The sequence below is a fragment of the Triticum aestivum genome, chromosome 4B, assembly GCF_018294505.1.
Source record: "Triticum aestivum cultivar Chinese Spring chromosome 4B, IWGSC CS RefSeq v2.1, whole genome shotgun sequence".
Classification (NCBI taxonomy): Eukaryota; Viridiplantae; Streptophyta; class Magnoliopsida; order Poales; family Poaceae; genus Triticum; species Triticum aestivum.
This window is the reverse complement of record NC_057804.1, coordinates 403,291,495-403,308,038: the sequence shown is the minus strand read 5'-3', so window position 1 is coordinate 403,308,038 and position 16,544 is coordinate 403,291,495. Positions and strand designations below refer to the sequence as shown.

Here is a 16,544-nt window from a genome sequence, read left to right as displayed (position 1 = left end):
ATGAACTGCTGCATGATCTCACTAAACAAAATTGCGTGAAATAGGTTTTTGAATTATCCAATACCGTTTTGTGTATCTTTTTTTTTTGAGGGTGTTTCGTGTATCTGTTCCGCGTGACGAATTTGCAACCCGTAAAACCAGTTTTACGGTTTGGGATTTTTAGGAGATCTGCCCATAGGGAGACGTTATAGCGACGCTATAACAGCGAAATAGGGCGCTTTTTTTTTCCTTTGGCCAAAACACATTTTCCATTGAGAGGCGCCTTCTGCACAGCGAAAACGTCTTCCGTATTCCGGTTCATCCAACACAAGACATACGAGCTCCTGTCGAGCCCTTCCCCCGCAGCCAGCGTCGGAGTAGACGGGAATGGCTTCCCGCCTCATAACCAGATCAACGGCCGCGGCCCTCCTCTCCCACCTCCGCTCCAGGACACCGAATCCTACCCACCACCTCCCCACACATGGAGCTGCCATGTCCTCCCTTCTGGGACCCACTCACGGCCTTCCTGCCACCGTCGGATCACGCCCCCTCCTCGAGCCGACTCGGTGGTTCTCTTCGCCGGCGCCGGTGGTCGAGGCGCCGAGGACGGTAGACGGCCTGACTGTGGACTCTATTGCCGACAAGGGCTGGACGATCCTCGCCGAGGCCGAGAGCGACTGGCGCAGCCACGCCGCCGCCGTCGCGCAGTCCATCAGGCTTATTAAGAAGCGTCTCAAGGTCCAATCTTGTACGATACTTGTTGCTCTCCATCTTCCGTACTCGAGATCGATCCGGGCGTCGAGTGTTATTCATTTGTAGTGTTGGGATGTGCATCTGATTTACTTGTTTCTCTCGGGCATATCGACAAACACCTACTGTTCGTTCTCAGGTGCACGCGTAAGTGTGTGCGTATGTGCAACGATCTCTGTTCAAGCACATTTTTGCATAGTTCCAGGTAGAGTGACGCAGGATCAGGTGTTGGGATATGTTTGTGGGGACTTTCACATTTTTGCATAGTTGCTGGTAGAGTGGCTGTGGATAGGTATTGGAATGTGTTTGTGTGGACTTACCTCTGTGAGCTTCTTGAATTGGGTTTTAATTTTCGCAGTGGAAATGGTTACTGGAGAGATCGAAGCAGTTGGCTGTGGTATTGGAGAAGCCAGACCTCTGGGAGGATCCAGTTTTTGCTGGGAATGTTAGTCGTGAACAAGGCGAGCTCATGGGCAAGATTAAGTCAGTGAACCAATTCGAGCAACAATTGATGGAGCACATCGACATGTTGAGGCTTGCACGTGAAGAGGGTGACAATGAACTCGAGACGGTGAATACATTGCTTCTTTTACATAATTACACTGTATTGAGCTCCAAACACACTTACATCGATCTTTGCTGGAACCCTTCATGGTGCAAACTAGCTGCTTATTTTATAGCCCGGTTAACTGTCCTGTGCAGGAATCCATGAGAGCATTGGCTGATATGAGAAGAGATGCAAAGGAGAAAGAACTCAATGCATTGCTTTCTGGAGATAATGACGTTTACCCTTGCTTCATTGAGGTATGTTCTTCACATTATCTTAAGCAATTCTTATTTCTTAATGCAGTGATCACTCTATAACTCTGTAGTCTGTACATTAGCCCGAAAAATTGGAACAGTAATGTTTCTTTTAAGCTTCATAGTGATGTTATTTGTGGCATTCCTTGCATGATCCCATAACCAGGTCCAAGCAGGAGCCGGAGGCGTTGAGAGCATGGATTGGGCTGCCATGGTTATGAACATGTACAGATCATGGGCTCAGCGACGGGGATACAGAGTCACTGTTATAGAAGAAATACCCGGTGAACTAGCAGGAATCAAGGTTTGCTTGTTTTATTTTTTCATCGCTTCCCATCACTCAATCCGGTCAGTTCACCACTTAATGCATAATTAGTGCAGTTTTATCAATTTCTAGAGATGAAAACGAATGTGAAATTAAGCCATGTGCACATTAAGCTCTCATTTATTTTTACTTTTCATTTTAGGCCGATTTTAGCAAACTGTTGATCTTATACTGTATACCTGCTATTCCAGAGGGCTACTATCAAAGTTGATGGCGAGTATGCATTTGGATATGCCAAATCTGAAATAGGAGTTCACAGATTAGTGCGGATTTCTCCATTTGACAGTGGAAAGCGGCGGCACACTTCCTTTGCTGCTGTCGCTGTAATACCTATTCTTGGTGAGGCCTCTAGCCGATACCAGATAAACGAATCGGATCTTCGGATAGAACGCTTCCGTTCTGGTGGACCTGGCGGCCAGCATGCCAACACCACAGAAAGTGCTGTTAGAATTGTGCACATCCCAACTGGTACAACGGCAACTTGTCAAAATGAAAGGTAGTTTTGATGCGTTTAGAATTTCAAATATTTAATCATAGCTCAATAAAAATATATTTATAAATCTGTTGAATATAAGCAGCACTGTTATCATATGCTCCCTCTGTCGGGAATTACTTGTTGTAGAAATGGATGTATCTAGACGTATTTTAGTTCTAGGTACATCCATTTTTATTCATTTCTGCGACAAGTAATTCAGGACGGAGGGAGTATCACTTAACTGGTAATCAATAGGGACTTCCTGAATCCTTTGCTTGAGTAGAACGTATGTGTGCTAACTTTTTTAAGAAAAATGCAGGTCACAACATATGAATAGGGCATCAGCAATGGCGGTGCTTCAATCTAGGTTGGACCAGCTTGAGATTACCCGTCAAGCACAGATGAATGCAGAGCACACGCAATCACTCTCTGAAATAAGCTGGGGAAACCAAATAAGATCGTATGTGCTACAGGTGAGGCTTCCATCTTTCGAGATTAATAAGATTAGGTTAACTTCTTTGGCAAGGATAAACTTAGAACTTTAGCTTGCATTATCTACTCCGCTGCATTCATCAGCCCTTTTACTGGCGGAGGCAGGAATAATTTTTAGGTGTGGCAGAGTTTACAAAGGAAAAAATTCAATATATAATATAACTATGTGTTGCTCATGCTTGCTGCCTCACACATAAAGCTATATTTTTAAATTTAGATGGAAATATGCAATTGCTACCATACCCATCAAACAAGTATATATGTATTACTGTTGATCTCTTCCTCTTTAATATTTAAAAGATGACAAAATAATACATATAATAGAAAAAATGATTTATTTTTATTAATTGATAACTAAGCAAAGTATATTAAGTCGGAGAAACTAAAACATATACGAAGGATGGATCCCCACAGAAAACAAAATATACGAAGGAGGGATCCCACAAAAAACTAGATCTACGAAGGTATGTGGGCCTGTGGATCGTGGGCTTATATTACTAATTCTCTCCTCAGCACGTAGACCTAAGCAAGAAATACGTACTTAATCTATTAAGTCCAACGCCTCAAAGAAAAAATCAATTAAGTCCTGGGCTCCTGGCACTGGCGAAACTGGAGGGGGCCGATCCATGTGGGAAGACTCTCCCGTATCTGCCCCGAGTCGCCTGCTCATGGGAGTCTTCCTCCTCCAAAATGACAAAACTGGAGTGAACTTTATCAACTCGAATCAAATCTTCATACATACTGTATATATACACAGTATTTTTTGTCCAATATTAGGTTCGGCGTCTGCCAAACCTCGTCATATAGCTGGATTCGCCCCTGCTTTTACATTGTTTGCGTCCTCACATGCTGTTGATTGAGAATCAAGAAAGAAGCTGCACCATACGAACTTTGCCATGCAACCACATTGTTCAGTATGTGTTTTACTTCAATTTTCTGCCATGAAGCTTTATAGTAAGGTTTCAGAAAAAATGTGAAAAATATCATAGCGTTTGGCTATTAAAATAGTGAAATGAGTTAGCATAGAGTGTAGATAGATGTTCCTGAATGTAAAATCGTAAGCTTGTGGCATATTTTTATCATTGTTCTTCAGGTCAAACTGATATGTTTTCCTTTTTTGTAGCCATACCGCATGGTCAAAGATCTCCGGACAAACTATGAAGTGTCTGATCCCGATTCAGTCCTGGAAGGCGACCTGGACGATTTCATACTGAGCTTTTTGTCATTATCATTGGATAAAGTTGATGAAAGTGTCTGAACGGAGACCATGTTTATCATTTATTGTTAGCACCAGCAGACTGTGACAGTACCCAACTGACAGTAAGAGGGGCTATTATTTTCTTTACTACACTGACAAATACAACGGACATCTTGAGTGGCGAAAGTTGCTGAATAATTGTCAAACGCAAAAATCAGAGCTAGTTTCCTAGTACGAATGTTTTAGTCTATATCTTGGTAGGTAGGGAAGGTAATGTAACGGAAATGTGGTTGATTAGAGAGGCAATATAATGAAACTATGATCGATTGTTGGCCTATATTTTCATTTTATATTGCTGTTGCGAGTGATGATCGAACAGTCTTTATTCCAGTTCTACATGATACAGTCATTCCCCTGCAAATATTGTGTTACAATTGCAAGGAGGTGCTGCTAGTGATCTGACTTGAAACAAAATTTGATTTGTCAGGTTCGGTGTCTGGGATAAGGTGATGCATGGAGGCGACCATATACTCCCTCCGTCCGAAAACTTCCATCCGAAAAAGCTTGTCCCTCCCTCAAATGGATGTATCTAGGTTTTCGGACGGAGGGAGTATTTTCTTGTACTGTACTTCATAGTATCAGTAGTTTCAGTATTCATCCTGTCACTCTGCTTACCAATGTAGCTTTTCCTTTTTTGCATTGGCGTCTGAAATAAGCTGTAAGCTTTCTGTTGCTCTCACTGGAGATGAAGAATGAAGCATGCGTACGTGTGAACACAGCAGCATCCATTTGAATGCTACTAACATGACTTACATTTCACAATCAATAATGCTACACAATGGTGGCTACAGCTACATGTTACAAGTCATAGAAAAAATCTTGTCTGTAAAGTAGGACGTGTTGCGTGTTCTGATCTCTGCACGTTCATTTCCAAACCAATGGAAGGATGGAGTTGATCACTAGACACTAGGGGTTGGCGGCCCTGAACTCTGGGTGCAGGAGGCGGCCGATCTGGTCGTCGTCGGCGTCCAGCGGCCGCCCGGTGTCGTTCCTGACGCGCCGCACGGCCGTGGTGTTGAGCGACTCGTGCTGGAACCCGTAGAGGCCGAGTATCTGGTCGTCGGCGAAGTTGAGCGCGCGCTCCATGCCCTGACGGCACCGCGCGGCCTCGTAGCTCGCGCTCTGCTCCCCGCACGGCTTGCACCCGACGAAGTGCGTCACGAGCGGCCACCGGTCGTCGCCGAGCCCCGGCCGCCCCTTGCTCCGCATCTCCTCGTACCGGTCCACGATCCCCTCCCAGAACCCGTGCAGGAGGTAGGAGCTCTCCAGGAACACCTTGGCCCCCCACCTGCCGCGCTCCGTCACCAGCAGGTACACCAGCGCCGACTGGTCGTCGGCCTCGTAGGCCGCCCGGTTGGACAGCGCCTCCGCGAAGACCTTCCCGTACCTGTCGCGCACCGGGCCGCGCGGCCCCATGCGCGCCCATGCGTCCAGGAGGTCCAGCGACCACTGGCAGTTGCGGATGACGAAGCTGCCGGCGTTGGTGCCCAGCCAGTTCTTGGCGCCGTACACCGCGTCGTCCCAGCCGTGGAGCAGCAGGTTGTGCCGCGCGTACTTGCCCCACGGCGGCTCGAACAGCATGTCCGTGAACACCACGTCCGAGTCCACCCACCAGAGGAGCTCCACCTCCGGGTGCGCCACCATCAGCGCGCGCAGCAGCGGCAGCTTCGTCCAGAACCCATTCATCTCGGCGTCCAGCACCGCGTTGCTGTAGAAGATGTCGAAGCCGTGGACGCGGCAGTAGTCCGCCTTGTTCTTGAACGCCCGGAGGAGCACGTGGTCGCCCTCCGGGTCCTTGCACCGGCGCGGCGACGAGCCGGTGACCACCAGCACCCGAGGCCGCCCCGGCGCGACCAAGGCCGGGAACCGAGGGTGCGCCGCGAGCCAAGCCGCTCTGCGGGCGTCGTAGTCGGACACGTTCGGGCCGAGCGAGTAGGGCCGGTCGGTCAGCTGGCGCAGCGGCGGGAGCTGCTGTTGCTCCTCGCTGGGAACAGCCGCCACCGCCGTCGCTAGCGCACTGGCCGGAGCGTCACGGTCGCCGTCGCGGCGGGCGTACTCGATGCGGATGCGTGGGAGCGCCAGGTCGGCCGTGAACAAGAAGAGCGCGCACGGCGCGACGATGAACATGACGATCGGGATGATCGGGACGGCGAACAGCAGCTTCTGCCGTGCTCGCCTCTCGGCCGCCACTTGCTGCTCATGCTGGCCGCCGGCGTGTTCCTCCGCCATCTCCGACGACGGAAGAGGCATGCATGCGCTAGTGGCTGCACCCTACGCGCTCGACTACTCTATGTATGTGTATGACTATGACGCCGCACCACTCCTGGTTAAATCAGAGAGGCCATGACGCGTCGGGTTTGGAGGTTCCGTTGTTTTGTGCGACGGCGGCCGGCGCCGGCTGGTCTTGGAGTCTTTGTGAATGCCTGCCATAGAAGAATATGCTCCTGCACTCCTGCTGATTGCAAGTAGACGTGCACATGTGAAAATGGTAGGTGCATGTGCCCGAATCGTGCACCCAACCAAAACGAGTTAATCCATTTCCTAATTGCACAAGATGCGCCGCTTGAGCAGTGGTAATAACCCATATTTTCGGCGTTGACGGCAAATGCTGTCGTTGCAATCTTAGCTAGTTTTCACTGTAGCGATTTCACCATGGATGTTTGTACATGGAATTATGGATGCGATTGCTAGCTCTGGACAAGAACGCACCGAAGGGTGCACATTTGGGCTGCCTAACTAGGTCTCTATTCATAGTATCTCGTAACAATCCACACGGGGAGGATGTCCTCAGTCCCAACCAACATAACCTTCACAGCTCGGATTAGCCAACGACAACGAACATGTGTTGTCCTTCGAGCCTTTGTACTGAAAGAAGGTGATTTGTCATCCGGGTCATCGCTTGGACTTAGTCTTGGTAGGAAGCAATCATTGATTGTTCTGAATTTTTAGTCTTCTCATTATTATTGGGTTTTCCTAGATCAACCACATTTTGCGAGATTGTTTGTCATTTTGTTTCTCCATTTGATGGTGTGTCATGGTTTTGATGTGCAAGTCCTACTTTAAGCTTTCTATGGCCTTATGTGTGACCAAATGAACTACTTTACTTGCACCGAATGCGGCATAATATGAAATTTGTAAGCAAACTGAATTTAGGATTAAAGTAGCTGGAGCTTCGGTCAAACTTTTGGAAAAATATAATATGAACAATCTACTTATGCATCTATCCTCACAGATGATCCTTTACGAAAAAGGGTCTCCCCGCTTTAGATTATATAAAGCAACGACCAACCGATACAACGAGCTTGCTGGGGCCGCAGCATAAACGAGCCCAAAAAAAAAAGGAAAAAAAGAAAAAAGAAACAAATGTCGACGCCGGCAGCTCAACTAAGCGAAGATGGCCGACACCCGCTGCACCCTCCGGAGAAGTACCACCACCTGCCAAGCACTCCGAAGCCTCGCGTACCAAGCAACACTTTCATGAAGGAATGCGACGACGACGACGCTGCTGCCCGGACAAGTCCTAGGGTTTTCCCGGTACATGGATGGCAATGGGGAAGGGGTATCACCGACGCCCCTCAGGAGGGTCCGGCAACGCCCACGGGCGCAGCCGCGCCGGTGGCGAACGAGCCGCCAGAGATTTCTATGTCCACCGTGGCTTTAGGGCCCCACCGTCGCCGGCCGAGCAGCACCGCCGCCGGGTAGAAGGGAGCTCCGACTCCCCCTTCAGGCGTGCGGGAAAGGGACATCCGCCGCTGCCGCTGCCACCCGGGCACGCCGGAGGCTGCTGCCGGCGGCAGCGAAGGGAGAAGGAGAGGAGTGGGATCGAGACGGGGAGGAGGGCAGGGGCGCTCCGCCGCCTCGAGGGGCGACAGGAACGTAGGCGAAGGGGAAGGAGGAGAGGGGAGGAGAGGGAGGCGGGTCGGGGACGCGCGCCGGCGGCCGGCGCCGGCGGAAGGAGGCGAGGGAGGCTGGCGGCGGCGGGGAGGAACCCTAGCTCGGGAGCCGGAGCGGATCCCAAAACAATTTGAGTGCAAGTCTTTCTAAATACAACAATCACAGTTGATCCTTTCGTTTTGTTCGAGTAAATTGAGAAGTTGGTTTGTGATGTACGTCCCACCGGCCGGCACCGCGTCTGCATCAATCAGCCGGCGGGGTTCCGAAAAGAAACAACACTCGTGGTCTGACATGTCGCCATTTGTCCAGCACATAGGGGCAGTGTGGCTAGCTTGTTCCATGTGGCGTGCATGCTAATTAATTTGTTCGAAATTGTGTGCCAATGGTACTTATTTTATCCGTAATGTATTGTCTACCAAATGAAGTGATCATATGCTGATAGCTCCAGCTCGATCGTGAACAGTTGACCTTCGTACAAACGTAATTTTTTGGAGCTATGCCTGAACGAACATCTTTTCTTGAAACTAGTATGTAGGAATATCGCGAATCAACCTATGGTTGGATCGTTAGGACAACAGTGATATCCCGAACCCATCAGGGAGTTCAAGTGCCGATGCTCGCATTTTTCTGAGTTTATTTAATTTATTTCAGGATTTTCGATGACGCGTGTTTAGTGGGCGTTCCCGTCAACTATCTGGCGTAGGTTTTTCGAAAAAGGGGGGGTTCCCCGGCCTCTGCATCAGAAAGATGCATACGGCCACATTTATAAATAAATAAGTAGTTCAACAATGTCTTGTAAAGTGGTGCAGCAAAGGAAACTGGCTCACACAGAGCAAGCAAAATAAAACAAGGCCCAAAAGCCACAACCGGCTGGCATAATAGAGAGAGATAGGTAAACTAAGCGTCTATCCTATTACATGACCGCCATCCAAACCGGTTGAAGATATCCCGCGCTACCATCTCCCACCGGACAGATCCAGTAACCAAACGCGCCCTGGCCTCCGTCGGAGTGAGTAATGACCAAGTACGGATTAGGGCAGTAGCCCGGATTAGAACCTGCAAAAAATGAATAGTTGTTGTTCTGTTAAAAGCCAAGTCATTTCTGCAGTTCCAAATTGCCCATAACAACGCACATGCTCCCACACGAATTTGTCTAGCTGTTTCGGCCTCTATACCAACCAGCCACGTTCCAAACAACGACCTGACCGAATTCGGAGGAGTAATGTTAAAGGCAATCTGCACCGAGCGCCACAACACCCTCGTCATCGGGCACTCAAAGAAAAGATGCTTGATAGTTTCATCCCGATCACAGAAACTACACCTAGTAGATCCTGTCCAGTTGCGCTTAATCAAGTTATCCTTCGTTAGAACGACTTGTTTATGCACAAACCACATAAACACTTTGATTTTCAGAGGAACCTTAACTTTCCAAACGTGTTTGGAACTAGGAATTACACTAGAATTGATGACATCAATATACATCGACTTGACTGTGAATTCACCAGATTTAGTAAGCTTCCAACACAACTGATCAGGCTGATGAGTAAGCTGAACCTCCATGAGTCTACTCACCAGATGAATCCAAGCCTCCCACCGGTCACCCACAAGCACCCTCCTAAATTGGATGTTAAGAGGAACAGATTGCAGACTCGTTGCAACCAGAGCATCACATCGCTGCACAATGCGATAAAGCGCCGGGTACTAGAGTGCCAGTGGTGCATCACCTAGCCAGGTATCTTCCCAGAAACGAGTGTTATTGCTATCACCGACAACAAACTTTGTTCTGTTAAAGAAAGTAGCTTTGACCCTCATTAACCCCTTCCAGAAGGGCGAATCAGTGGGTTGTACCGTCACTTGCGACAAGGTTTTAGAGTGCAGATACTTGTTACGAAGAATCTGCGCCCAAGTTGCCTCAGTCTCGGCAGATAACTTATAAAGCCACTTACTTAGAAGGCATCTGTTCTTAAATTCAAGGTTCTCAACCCCAAGACCCCCTTGGTCTTTTGGTCGGCAAATGACATCCCATTTGGCTAGGCGGTACTTTCTCTTAGTTTCATCGCTATGCCAGAAGAAACGAGACCGATAGAAGTCCAGCCTTTTCCTAACTCCAACTGGAACCTCAAAAAAGGATAAGAGAAACATAGGCAAACTCGTGAGCGCCGAATTAATAAGAATCAACCGGCCTCCATACGACATAAGTTTGCCCTTCCAGCAACTCAGTTTCTTCTCAAACCGATCCTCGATGCACTTCCATTCGCTGTTAGTTAACTTACGATGGTGAATGGGAATACCAAGATAAGTAAATGGAAGAGTCCCCAGATCGCAACCAAACAGTTGCTTATAAGCATCTTGTTCCTCTTTGGCTCTACCAAAACAGAACAATTCGCTTTTATTGAAGTTGATCTTCAGACCGGACAATTGCTCAAATAGGCACAATACCAGCTTCATATTTCTCGCCTTTACCAAGTCGTGCTCCATAAAAATGATAGTATCATCGGCGTACTGCAGAATGGACACACCACCATCGACAAGATGAGGCACCAAGCCACCTACTTGTCCTGCCTCCTTTGCCCTTCCTATCAAGATTGCCAACATATCAACAACAATGTTGAAAAGGATAGGAGACATTGGATCACCTTGCCTCAGGCCCTTGTGTGTCTGGAAATAATGCCCTATATCATCATTCACTTTAATTCCAACACTCCCTTTTGCGTGAAAGATTCAACTTAGGCGCCTCCAAGCTTCGTCAAAACCCTTCATACGTAAGGCTTGTTGTAAAAAGGGCCAGTTGACTTTATCGTACGCTTTCTCGAAATCCACCTTAAAAACCACTCCATCCAGTTTTTTCGTGTGAATTTCATGGAGCGTTTCATGCAGGACCACCACCCCTTCAAGAATGTTCTTATCCGGCATAAAAGCAGATTGATTAGGCTGCACCACAGTATGCGCAATCTGTGTGAGCCTATTCGTCCCGACCTTGGTAAAAATTTTGAAACTCACATTAAGAAGACAGATTGGCCTAAATTGCTCAATCCGCACTGCCTCTGTCTTCTTGGGAAGAAGAGTTATCGTCCCAAAATTCAGCTTGAAAAGGTGAAGCTGACCAGCGAAGAGATCATTGAACAAAGGCAATAGATCTCCTTTAATAATGTGCCAACATTTCTTGTAAAACTCGGCCGGGAAACCATCCGGTCCAGGAGCCTTATTATTCTTCATCTGGGAAATTGCCTCAAATACCTCTTTCTCAGAGAAAGGAGCAATTAAGTTATCATTCTCAACAGCTGCACATCCTCAATCCCCCCTGTTGGTAAAGGTTTAAAACAAGGCGACCCCCATTCCCCCCTGTTGTTTAATTTGGTGGCTGATGTCTTTTCCAAAATGCTGCATAAAGCTGTTAATAATAACTTGATATGTGGGCTTCTGCCCAATGCAATCCCTGGGGGTGTGGTCAGCCTGCAGTATGCTGATGATACCATCCTTTTCCTTGACAATTCTATTGAATGTGCCAAGAACTTGAAGTGGATCATAACCTGCTTTGAGAAACTTTCTGGTTTGAAAATTAATTTTCACAGGAGTGACTTGCATACTATTAATGTACCTGATCAAATGGCTAAAGAATTTGCTCAGGTATTTTGTTGCCAACTTGGGGATTTCCCCTTTAAATACCTAGGTGTCCCTCTGCACTTTAAAAAACTTAGAAAAGAAGACTTGCAACCCATCATAGACATGATTATTAAGAACATAGCTCGGTGGTTGGGGAGATTTCTCTCATATAGAGGTAAATTGATTTTACTTACTACCTGTATTGCCAGTATCCCTGCCTACTTGATGTCTATTGTTAAATTTCCTAAATGGGCCATTGACATGATTACTTCTCAGATGTCCCATTTCTTCTGGGGGATGTGGGAGATAATCATAAGTATCATTTTGCTAATTGGGGCCTGATTTCCAGAAGGAAGGAGTATGGTGGTTTGGGGGTTCCCAACCTTAGGGATTTCAACATGGCCCTCCTGGCTTCTTGGGGGAAAAGATTTTTTGATGATAGAGCTAGTGATTGGAAAAAGATTTTGGCCTACAAGTATAATGTTGATAATCCAAACCTGTTTAACACTAGATCTACCTTGGGATCTCCCTTTATGAAAAGCCTAGCCTAGGCTTTGACAGCAGCTAAAATCTTCTATAGGTGGATCCTTGGGGATGGTAAAAATATTGCCTTCTGGCATGACACATGGGCTGGGGATTGTTCCCTAAAAACTGCTTTTTGGGATTGTTTGATATCTGTCAACAACAAGAAGCTACATTGGCCCAAGTGTGGGTTGGGGGTGAGCTCCAATTAACATTTAGGAGATGTGTGAATGGAGAGACTCTGTCCAGATGGGGTGAGCTCGTTAATATAGTGAAGCAAGTGGTATTGTCTGATTCACCAGATCAGCCTGTTTGGAGGTTGGACTCATTTAGTAAATATTCAGTCAGATCTTTTTACAAACTGATTAACTTTGGAGGGATCACTTCTGAGATCAAAGATGATATTTGGAAAATTAAAGTTCCCTCTAATATTCGTGTGTTTCTTTGGTTGATTTATTACAATAAGAGTCTGACCAGAGACAACTTGGCCAAACGTAAACATGTAGAAGATAAGACGTGTGTCTTTTGTGATGAATTAGAAACCATTCAACATCTGTTCTTTGACTGCATTGTTGCCAGGCAGGTCTGGGACCCGGTGGCTGAATGCTTTAAGATTGTTGTACCTGATTCTTTTACTATGTTAGCCTCCTTCTGGAGGAAACGAAAACATTGTGAAGCTTTGAATATATCTGCTGCTGCTGCCTTGTGGAGCTTATGGCGTTTGCGCAATGATTTTGTTTTCCAGGGGCGAAGATGGCGAAGTATACACTGTGTCTTGAATCTGTTGGGGGCAACGATCAGGCAATGGAAAATCTTATACTCAGAAACTCAGGGTGTTCTTCTTCTCCGGTGCTTAAAGCTGCTGGACTACCGAAGAGGGGAATTGCTTAGAATCGCCTGGAGATGAAGAGAATAACTAGAGGAGGAGTCCTGGATCCATAGCTGGGGCATGCATTGCTAGTTGGCAGCTTATCTTTGATCTTCATGTAGGCTAGCATGTGTGTTTTTACTGGTTTATGCGTCCAGTCTTGGACCTGTTTAAAACTGTTGTAATAGGGTAGTTTGAACCCTGCTCTTGTGACCATCTGTGGCAGCTACTCTTGGGCTGCTGCCGAGCGCTGTTTAACAGTCCGTGTGTGTTGGTTTGCCTTGGCTTTCAATAAAAGTTGGGGCGGGGGGAAACCCCTTTCATTTCAAAAAAAAAATTGATTGTTAAGAAAAAAGCAGACAGAAGTTTATTGTTGATAAGGCCATAAGACCATTCTAAATATGCCTGCTTACCCCTTTTGCTAATTATTATGTGCTGTGCCTTTATAACATAATAACAGATTTAATAATCATTGGTTTCATCAGTTTTAGATTAGTCATACAAACACTGACTGAAGAACATCATTACCAAATCAGGAAGGGTGGAGGAAATACGAGCTCCAGAAGACAAAACAAATAGAGTAACGTATTTGTACCTCTCAACTAGCTTTAGGTAACCCAAAGGGAGCGATACACCATCATCATTTTCTTCGCCGCTATGAAAACCACCACGTGAATACCAAGCATGATATCTTCTAGGTAACAACTGATGCTCCAGAAGATCATTGCAGAGCTCTCCAGCGGCCCGCTTAAATGGACCATGTGATAAAAAATGCATAATGAGAAAGTAAAGTTCCCTCATATCAATATCAATAGGAGCCTCCGATGGAAAATCTGCTGACATCACTTGATTCACAGAATCAATGTCCTCAAGAATTTGGCTGGGAAAATCCAGGTGGACCATACTAATAGAGGTTGCACTAGCAGAAGGTTGATGCTTTCGAAAATCCATGTCTACAACACCACATGCAGTTAAAAACATAAGCTTAAATACAAGAATACTAGTTGATAAAGAGATATTGAGTTCTGGATCCCAGACAAGAGCTTAGCCAAGAGACAATGCAAAAACACAAGTAGAGAAGTCAAATATTGAATGCACATGAACGGAGCAGAATATTATACTCTCAAGTAACGGAGGATAATACATATTCCATAGTACAAGCACACACATAGAGGAAAAAAATTGGAGAACTAGCAGCAAGCTGGTAACCATGAGATGTGGAGAAAACAAATAGTTTTTAGGATGGATCTGAAATAACTTTTCAAGTGCAATTATATGGATGAACCAAAGTTTAACAGAATTGCGGTACAACTGGTCAGTTACTGCATAAAAGGTTCATCTGAATAATGCCTTTTGACAACCATAGACACATATGCAATGATGTGTGGCATTATAAAGACAGAACAGCCATACAAATAGAAAACAACAGCTAGATTATGGTGCAACTATGTGGAAGTTGAAATTATGTGGAAGTTGGATTATGTGGAAGTTGAATTCTAGTGCAAACAACAGCTAGGTTATCGATAATGCTATCAAGAACCTGGCCTCCACCATGAACCAACACACCACACATCACTTGATTTGCTAAAAGGTAACTTCATTTGCCAACAAATAGAAAACTCTACCAAAAGTTCATGACATGCAACTGATATAGTGGTATAGTACTAATGGAAGTTCTATACCATATACTATATAGTTAAATGTGTAATGTAACTATTTGAATATATTCCTTTCAACCTTTGTCAGGACGTCTATATGTTTCCGATAAGTCAAAGTCCCGTGTTACAATTGCACATCAGCAGATGGAACTTTGGATTTTACATAATCGCCCCTACAAACACCTATCTAATGCTTGAAATTCACAAAGTACACAAACCAAGTAAGATTTTTCTTTTACCTGCACCAAGTGAGATGTTAAGCAAGTAAACTACATATCTAGAGTGCGCAATCACCAAACACTACATAAACACAACCACCTCGCCTTGCATAGATCTCGTTTGAAATGCAAGCATCTCTATAAATTTATCTAAGGCACATGGCAGAGGTACTTGCTATTGAACCTCTTCTGCTAACCAACCACTAAAACCTAGAACCTATAAGCAGGAGATCTATAAGAGAAACTACCTGATACATATTTGCACCCTATATTTGCACCTCCCAGCTTCACAAACTGATTGAATCATGCAAAGCATCCATGACTGCTACTCGCATCGGTTCAAAACTGATCCTTGCACTCAATACAACCATATTTTTTTATGGCAAACATTTAGCTTACCATCACTACAGCCCTAGAATTCAAAGCATTCAAACTGAGCAAATACAATGCCAAAACCGCACAATTAAATACGTTCTACTAAAGCTCGTTATGCCACAAATCTCATCTACGAAAGCATCACAGGGGAAAGCTCGTTAAGCCTACAAACCTAGCTGTAAAACCTGTGGAACTTTTGCAATTTTTTACAAATTAGAACTTCGAGACATTTCCTATGCTTGCCATAACCGATATTACTACAGCTTCTGCATGACATTGAACACATCAACAAGCACAAATCTACCAATCTGGCTAAGAAATTCGCAAAGTCTGAACCACCACCGCGAAAACAGTAATACGCGCCGGAAGGGGGCTGGTGAGAGATCCACCTACTATACTCAGCAGTGCATTGATTTCACAAATGTGAAGCAATCAAGTAACCGATGAGTGTAACAATTAATCAGGAGATTCATTGATAAACACTGATCAGTGGCGGAAAGCAAGTGATTAAGTGACCAGTGTTCTGTAATTGCCTTCCGTTGACGCACTGCTGCAGCCTGCCCTGGCCAGCACGGCTGCACGGCACCGCCGCCTAATGCGCCGCTGCGGCCAAATCCCTCCTCCAGCCGCACGCCAGTCGACTGCCGCGGCTGACCACCGCTCGCTGCCCCTCCTCCAGCCGATTCCTTCGCCCGCGGCGTGCCGGAGCGAATCGGCCGACGAGCCGCTTCCTTCGCCCGCTGCCGAGAGCTCCCTGCACCACGCTTGCTTCGCCCGCTGCCGAGAGCTCCCTGCACCACGCTTGCTTCGCCCGCTCCCGAGAGCGGCCGCCCTCCCACGGACCACCTCCGCGGACACCCTAACGCAGCATTTTCTTGGTGTTGTCTCACGCTGCATTCGATCGATTGAATCAGTCTGGTCGAGCCAGCCAGTAGCGACCGAGGGGGGCATAATCGTCAAACGAATAACCAGGCGTTCCCCATGCGTTGTCGTGGAAACTAATTGCATTATGTTTCGGTGAGATTTGATTTTGTGAAACATAATTATTTTTACTATTATAAGAACTGAAATTATAAGTATGATTTGTTACTAGAAAAATGGCCGTGTGTTGCAATGGGATAAAATTTTACGGTCTTCCCTAGCATGGGCTAAAATACAAATCATTATTTAATTTATGATCCACATAAATTATTCCCAACATGATGAAGAATTATGCTTTCAACTATACAGGTTTTTGCAAAACCGTTAAAAATATATGCAGTTTAGTTTGCAGCTTTCCAAGTTTCATTCTCGCGTCCATTGTTTTAGATGCAATACACCCATGAG

The 16,544-nt window shown here is 46.1% G+C and overlaps 3 protein-coding genes across 4 annotated transcripts; 1 reads left to right on the top strand and 2 right to left on the bottom strand.

The window, feature by feature from the left end:
- Window positions 1-300: 300 nt before the first annotated feature.
- On the top strand, window positions 301-4,759 carry LOC123092368 (peptide chain release factor PrfB2, chloroplastic). Of its 2 annotated transcripts, XR_006444512.1 has the most exons (8): window positions 301-717; window positions 1,088-1,300; window positions 1,432-1,533; window positions 1,697-1,834; window positions 2,047-2,351; window positions 2,650-2,803; window positions 3,946-4,142; window positions 4,508-4,759. XR_006444512.1 is itself a non-coding variant. In XM_044514137.1 (7 exons), exons 1-7 carry the CDS (start codon window positions 367-369, stop codon window positions 4,078-4,080), a joined length of 1,398 nt encoding a protein of 465 aa, XP_044370072.1. In that variant the 5' UTR covers window positions 301-366; the 3' UTR covers window positions 4,081-4,759. The 2 variants fall into 2 exon arrangements, 1 of the variants encoding a protein (XP_044370072.1); XM_044514137.1 differs by having other exon boundaries at window positions 3,946-4,759.
- Window positions 4,760-4,790: 31 nt separating this feature from the next.
- LOC123092369 (probable glycosyltransferase 4) lies at window positions 4,791-6,502 on the bottom strand. The gene has a single exon (XM_044514138.1). It carries the CDS (start codon window positions 6,328-6,330, stop codon window positions 4,987-4,989), a length of 1,344 nt encoding a protein of 447 aa, XP_044370073.1. The 5' UTR covers window positions 6,331-6,502; the 3' UTR covers window positions 4,791-4,986.
- Window positions 6,503-7,655: 1,153 nt separating this feature from the next.
- On the bottom strand, window positions 7,656-16,169 carry LOC123090136 (uncharacterized). The gene is made up of 4 exons (XM_044511571.1): window positions 16,016-16,169; window positions 15,706-15,978; window positions 13,496-13,920; window positions 7,656-8,120 (listed from the first exon to the last, which is right to left on the bottom strand). The coding sequence occupies exons 1-4, from the start codon at window positions 16,167-16,169 to the stop codon at window positions 7,656-7,658; spliced, it is 1,317 nt and encodes a 438-aa protein (XP_044367506.1).
- Between the last annotated feature and the right edge of the window lie 375 nt (window positions 16,170-16,544).

Excerpts from the sequence above, each read along its gene's own strand:
- LOC123092368 (XM_044514137.1), top strand. The coding sequence starts at position 367 with ATGGCTTCCCGCCTCATAACCAGATCAACGGCCGCGGCCCTCCTCTCC. Across the intron at positions 718-1,087 it reads TTATTAAGAAGCGTCTCAAG|TGGAAATGGTTACTGGAGAG; the intron begins GTCCAATCTTGT and ends TAATTTTCGCAG. Across the intron at positions 1,835-2,046 it reads GTGAACTAGCAGGAATCAAG|AGGGCTACTATCAAAGTTGA; the intron begins GTTTGCTTGTTT and ends CTGCTATTCCAG.
- LOC123092369 (XM_044514138.1), bottom strand. The coding sequence starts at position 6,330 with ATGCCTCTTCCGTCGTCGGAGATGGCGGAGGAACACGCCGGCGGCCAG.
- LOC123090136 (XM_044511571.1), bottom strand. The coding sequence starts at position 16,169 with ATGCCCCCCTCGGTCGCTACTGGCTGGCTCGACCAGACTGATTCAATC. Across the intron at positions 13,921-15,705 it reads TCACTTGCTTTCCGCCACTG|ACATGGATTTTCGAAAGCAT; the intron begins ATCAGTGTTTAT and ends GTGGTGTTGTAG. Across the intron at positions 8,121-13,495 it reads CCTCCACCCTTCCTGATTTG|AAAGACTTGCACTCAAATTG; the intron begins GTAATGATGTTC and ends TGTTGTATTTAG.